This window comes from Arvicanthis niloticus, chromosome 6 (assembly GCF_011762505.2).
Source record: "Arvicanthis niloticus isolate mArvNil1 chromosome 6, mArvNil1.pat.X, whole genome shotgun sequence".
NCBI lineage: Eukaryota > Metazoa > Chordata > Mammalia > Rodentia > Muridae > Arvicanthis > Arvicanthis niloticus.
The window spans coordinates 90,528,083-90,533,184 of record NC_047663.1 but is presented as its reverse complement, the minus strand read 5'-3'; the positions used below and the strand labels follow the sequence as shown (position 1 = coordinate 90,533,184).

Sequence of the window (5,102 nt, the reverse complement as noted above, 5' to 3'; positions counted from 1 at the left end):
AGACAACAGGAAATTCTCAAGACTTGGAAAGGGCTGGGAGGGTGTTTACTTCTTGGAATTTATGCCAAATGCACACGTCCCAGAACTCTACACTGGAGCTGGAGCTGTCCCGTCCTTGGTGCAAAGTTGTCAGGGAGTTGTATACAGAGAATGTCAGGAATCTTGTGGGAGTTGAGATGGTCCTGGACCAGAGGCAGCCACAGAGAATACAGTGTGCATTTGTAGAGAAGGCTGGAAGCCATTTCTTGGGCCCAGGCCCTCCCCGTGTTTGGTGCACAGCAACCTCAACCCGGTAAGAGAGGGCTTTTACTGGCATTTAAGGAGCCCTCCTCCCAAATTCTTTCAGCCTGGCACGGCCTCCAGCATAGGCTCTTCAGATCTGTTTGATCCAGAGGCCTTTGTGAAAATAGTGGGCATTTCAGTGATGTCACATGAAGGGACAGGGAGGCCCAACAACACCAAGGCAAGTCTCAGTCTCCCACTCAACAAAAGAACCAGACACTCGCATTGCATATCCCCTCCCAGTGGGCAAAGAAAATCTAGGGCACATACCAGCCAGCTTTGTCTGCAGGCCAGTGACTACCCTCATTTAGATTGTTTTCCAAACACTGGAAGTGGATATGGAGAATATATATATATATTCATTCATATTCTGTTGCTTTCTAGACATGCAGAAGCAGAGGGGCTACCCAGGGAAGTAGAGGCAGCCCAGAGGCCGTGTCCTCCCTCTATCCAGCCCCACACCAGGCCTTAGGAGGCAGCAAGAAAAAAAATACTTCTTTTGGTTTGGTTACATTTTCTTGAGCCTCACCATGTAGCCCTAGCTGTCCTGACATTGACTGTGTGGACCAGGCTGGCCTCAAACTCACAGAGATTCACTTGCCTCCGCCTCCTGAGTGCTGGGATTAAAGGTGTGTATCACTATGTCTGGCTTTGTAAACACTTTTTAAGAGTGTGAGCACACAAACTAGTTAAAAACAGGATTTTTTTTTCTTTTTGTGTTTTTGTTTGTTTGTTTTTGTTTTTCTAAGATGGTTTCTCTGTGTAGCCCTGGCTGTCCTGGAACTTACTCTGTAGATCAGACTGGACTCCAACACACAGAGATCCGCCTGCTTCTGCCTCCTGAGAGCTGGGACTAACAGTGTGCCACCATCATCCAGCTCAAGATGATTTTATTAAAGAGTCTCATATATAGCTTCCATCTTGCTGTAGCCATGGCAGCCCACGTCTCAGATTCAGCCAGCCCAGCTGGCTTGGGAACGCACTGGCAGACCCTTGTCTGTTCTCAAAGTTCTGTATCGCTCACTGGAGTTGTGCCAGGAGAACCAAGAATTTCCCTTGAGATTCCAAACTTAGCAGTGGATGACATTTCTAGGGACAGCAGAGACTTAAAGAACCCTGTTCCACAAGGTTTGGTGGCTATCCCACTGCATCAAACGTGAGGCCTGGAACTCCTTGTGAGAGACCAAACAAAAGGGTAGGGAGTTGGCATTTAAAGACTGAGGTTTATTGCCTGAGGCCCTAGATGACCAGCCTCTACACTGATGTGCAGTATGGTCTGGTCATAGTTGCTGCTGGATGCTGCCCCCACTGGGGCCATGTGGCATGGAACAGATTTTTAGCCACACATGCTGCCTCGCAGCTACCATGAGTCATTTGAATTCCAAAGCCAAAAGCAGGAGGACAGAGGGTCCACCTGCTGCAACAATAAATCAGAAAGATGCTGCCCAGTGACTGGCACCTCTTAGAGGTCGTCAGCTCAGCTCACGTGTCACCGCCTCCAGGACAGCTCTTGCGCGTCCTTGAAATTGCAGAGCAGAGTGTGAGAAGCCCTGGGAGAGGCTGAGAAGCCTACAGTGGAGGAGGGCTGAAGCCCTCCACAGCTGGCTAGCTTTGGGCTGGGATTTAGGGGTACATGCTTCCCTCTCCCCTAGCTTGGCACCTTGACCCCGTGTTGCTGTCATATAACTCTGATCAGACCTTACTCCCTACGAGCAGTAGCCACCAGGTGCATCACTGCTAAAATGTGTACATGCTTGTCATCCTGTTATTTGATACACATACTTATGGAGTCAGTCGGAGTTCCCACAGGACCCAGACAGGTCAAAATAACCTGTGGACAGAATATGCTAGCTTGAAGGAAAGGACACCTGGATATGTAAAATTCCAACCACAGACACCCATACACATTGTGGTGGCCACCCCCACCCTAGCCATTGTCTGAGCTAACATAGTTGGTACTTTTCCTCCACTTCTGTTCAAATCAGGGAATCTAAGATGTGGGTCATCCATGGGTCATCTAGCTGCCCACAGTACAACTTGGCCCAACAGATGGAGAGTTCTCTTCCCCATCTTTCTTTGTGGGCAGGTCATTAGGAAAATGTTCACAAAATTGTGCTATAGCCCCACTCATCAAAACAGCAGCTAGCCTTGTGTGGGCAGCTACCCTCCAAACTCCTTACTTCTGTCACATCTGTGTGGCCGGGGAAAGGACAGACCTGCCCTGCCCCACTTCCTGGAAGGAGGCTGCTGCTCTAGCCAGGCTTTATCTGGAGGGGAGCCACTGGAATGTGATGGGAGGGGCTGAGGTAAATACATCTACACATCTACACGGATGCTCCTGTCTTCACATCCCCTAAGGCCTCATGGCTAGCTGTTCTTCGTGATTTGCACTCTGTGTGTCCCTGTCTCCGTCTCCCTCAGTGTGTGTGTGTGCATGCCTGTGCTGTAGCACTCTGTGATCTTACAATAGGAAGAACCTATTCCTGTTAGTTAAAGTGGCTCCCTTTTCCACCTCTCTCTTCAGTATTTGTCCTGAGCTATGTGTTCACAAAAGGCTCCTATGTCTGAGGCAGGGGCTCTCCAAGAAGATCCAGGCTCACAGTGGAATACCTCAAAATGAGAGACAAGGAAGGGTCCACTATCCAGCCATACATCGGGAGCTAGCCCTGCTTCAGACCCCTAGATTAAATTGGGGTTGTGGGCTCCCCCCACTACATTCCAAAACACCAACTTGTGACTGTCTAGAAGTGATGGAATGCTGTCATGGTCCCTTCTTCCTGTAGGGTTCCCAACACTGGAAATAGTTTAGGGAAGTTCCATAGAGTCCCTTGCTCAGTTGTGAGCAAGAGGTTCTGTCTTTGACATGACTCAGTGTGTGCTCACAATTAGGAAAGCCATTGTCACTGAGCAGACAAAGCAACACGGGGGTATGAATGCTCCTGTCTTCACAGAAGACTGTCTGTTCCCTTTGTCCTCCCCAGAGGCCTTCAAGACCAAGGATACTATGTATGACATGCTGGGGAAGACTCAGGATACCTCCCTTTCCGTCCTTATTTTTGAGCAATAGGCACGTGGTGCCTAGTCTTCAGTCTTACTATGTAGGCTATATATAGTACCATGTAGGGCCCCTGCTTGATGGTTATGTGCACTGTCAGCTTCAGAGAAGGGGCTAGTGGACCTAAGCTCTGGGTTGGAAGCTGACAGAACTTCCTATCCTCTGTCTACAGTGAAACTGTCTGGGAGAACATGGCACGCATGTGTGTGAAGACTCAGAGGCTGGATGTTGCCAAGGTGTGCCTGGGGAACATGGGCCATGCCCGTGGGGCCCGAGCACTACGGGAAGCTGAGCGGGAGCCAGAACTGGAAGCCAGAGTGGCCATGCTGGCCATACAGCTGGGCATGCTGGTGAGTACTCCCAGTTTCCGATAGACAGACATCCCCAGAGGACAGAGTGGAAGGTCTGCCACATTGCCAAACTGGGCCTGCATCAAAGGGGCGGTGATTGCTAAGCATCAACTCTCCTCAGCTAGAGTCTAGAAACACAGGGCCAGGGAGATGGGGGTGAGGGACTGGCACGTGAACAGGCTTCTGGCTTCTGGTCTCCTGGGGCCTGCAGAAGGGAGACAGGTTATTCCTGTCAGGTGTCTAGCTACAAACAGAAGTCCCTCAGAATAACCTAAACCATCAGCTTGGTTTCCTAAAGCCTCTGGCCTCAGCTGGGCTCCCTCCTCCCTCCTTCAGTCGCAGCTCACCACATACTTGCTTTCCCAGAGGAAAGATACTGACACGCTCCCCACAGTCAGAGCCACAGCCTTGACTTAGGACAGACCTTGAGCAGGGGGTTGTGGGGGAGAGGTATTCCACCCCCACTTGTGCTGCACAGCAGGAGCACCCCCAGAGGACATCCTTATTTGTAGATACAGGAGTTCTGTAGGACCCCACCAGAGGCCAGCTGGACTGTAGCAAGGTAAGACATTCCCTTGGCAGGGTACAGGTCTCACCGTAACAGGTGACAGGAGTGTCACTTGGGTACACGTTGCCTTTCTTGCCATGCAGCCCTGTGCTTGGTGTCCATGTGCATCTCAAGTGTGCGTTCTCAAGGCGTGCTGAGCTTCTCTGTCATGAACTCGTTGGGACAGCTATTGTCTTGTTCTGTGACATGAACTTCACAGCAGAGTTACACTCTGACAGCTCCCTGTGACCATCACCCTTTTTCCTAGAATGATCTTTCTAAACCATCAGCACTGCGACCGATGCATGATCTGTCTTCCTCCCCCCCCCCCCCGCCCTCCCCCCAGGAGGAGGCCGAGCAGCTGTATAAGAAGTGCAAGCGCTACGACCTCCTGAACAAGTTCTACCAGGCCTCGGACCAGTGGCAGAAAGCTGTGGAGGTGGCAGAGCTCCATGACCGTGTCCACCTGCGCACCACCTACTACAACTATGCCAAGCACCTGGAGGCCAGCGCTGACTGTGGCCTGGCCCTCAGTTAGTGAGTGGGACATGGGCAGGGATGGGTCCTGGCTGTGACTGCCCCCTCATCTGCCCCTAGTCCTAAAAGGGAGATCTGCCTCAGGACGGCCCATGTGATCCTCCATAGGAACTATCCAGGAGCCTGGTTCTTTGGTGGTGGGAGGGGATGTTGGATCCTGTGTGTCAGTCAATGTGGTACATACCAGGCTGGGGAACCCCTGGAGAAACGTGTACCCCAGGGATACAGCCACAGGAAACCCACTCCAGATTGGGGTGAGCTGTGCTTAGTCCTGTTCATGATCTAGAGTTTTACTGATGGGCTCTGAGGTCTGGCTAACACTCTGGTCCAC

General features: G+C 51.3%; 1 protein-coding gene across 4 annotated transcripts in view; it reads left to right on the top strand.

Moving 5' to 3' along the window:
* Positions 1-5,102, top strand: part of Ift140 (intraflagellar transport 140) — an 87,242-nt gene that overhangs the window by 71,602 nt on the left and 10,538 nt on the right. For all 4 annotated transcript variants that reach the window (XM_034507486.1, XM_076937159.1, XM_076937160.1 and 1 more), the window contains 2 exons: positions 3,510-3,687; positions 4,581-4,771. In XM_034507486.1, the coding sequence (XP_034363377.1) occupies positions 3,510-3,687; positions 4,581-4,771 (369 nt within the window). The remainder of the gene's footprint in view (positions 1-3,509; positions 3,688-4,580; positions 4,772-5,102) is intronic.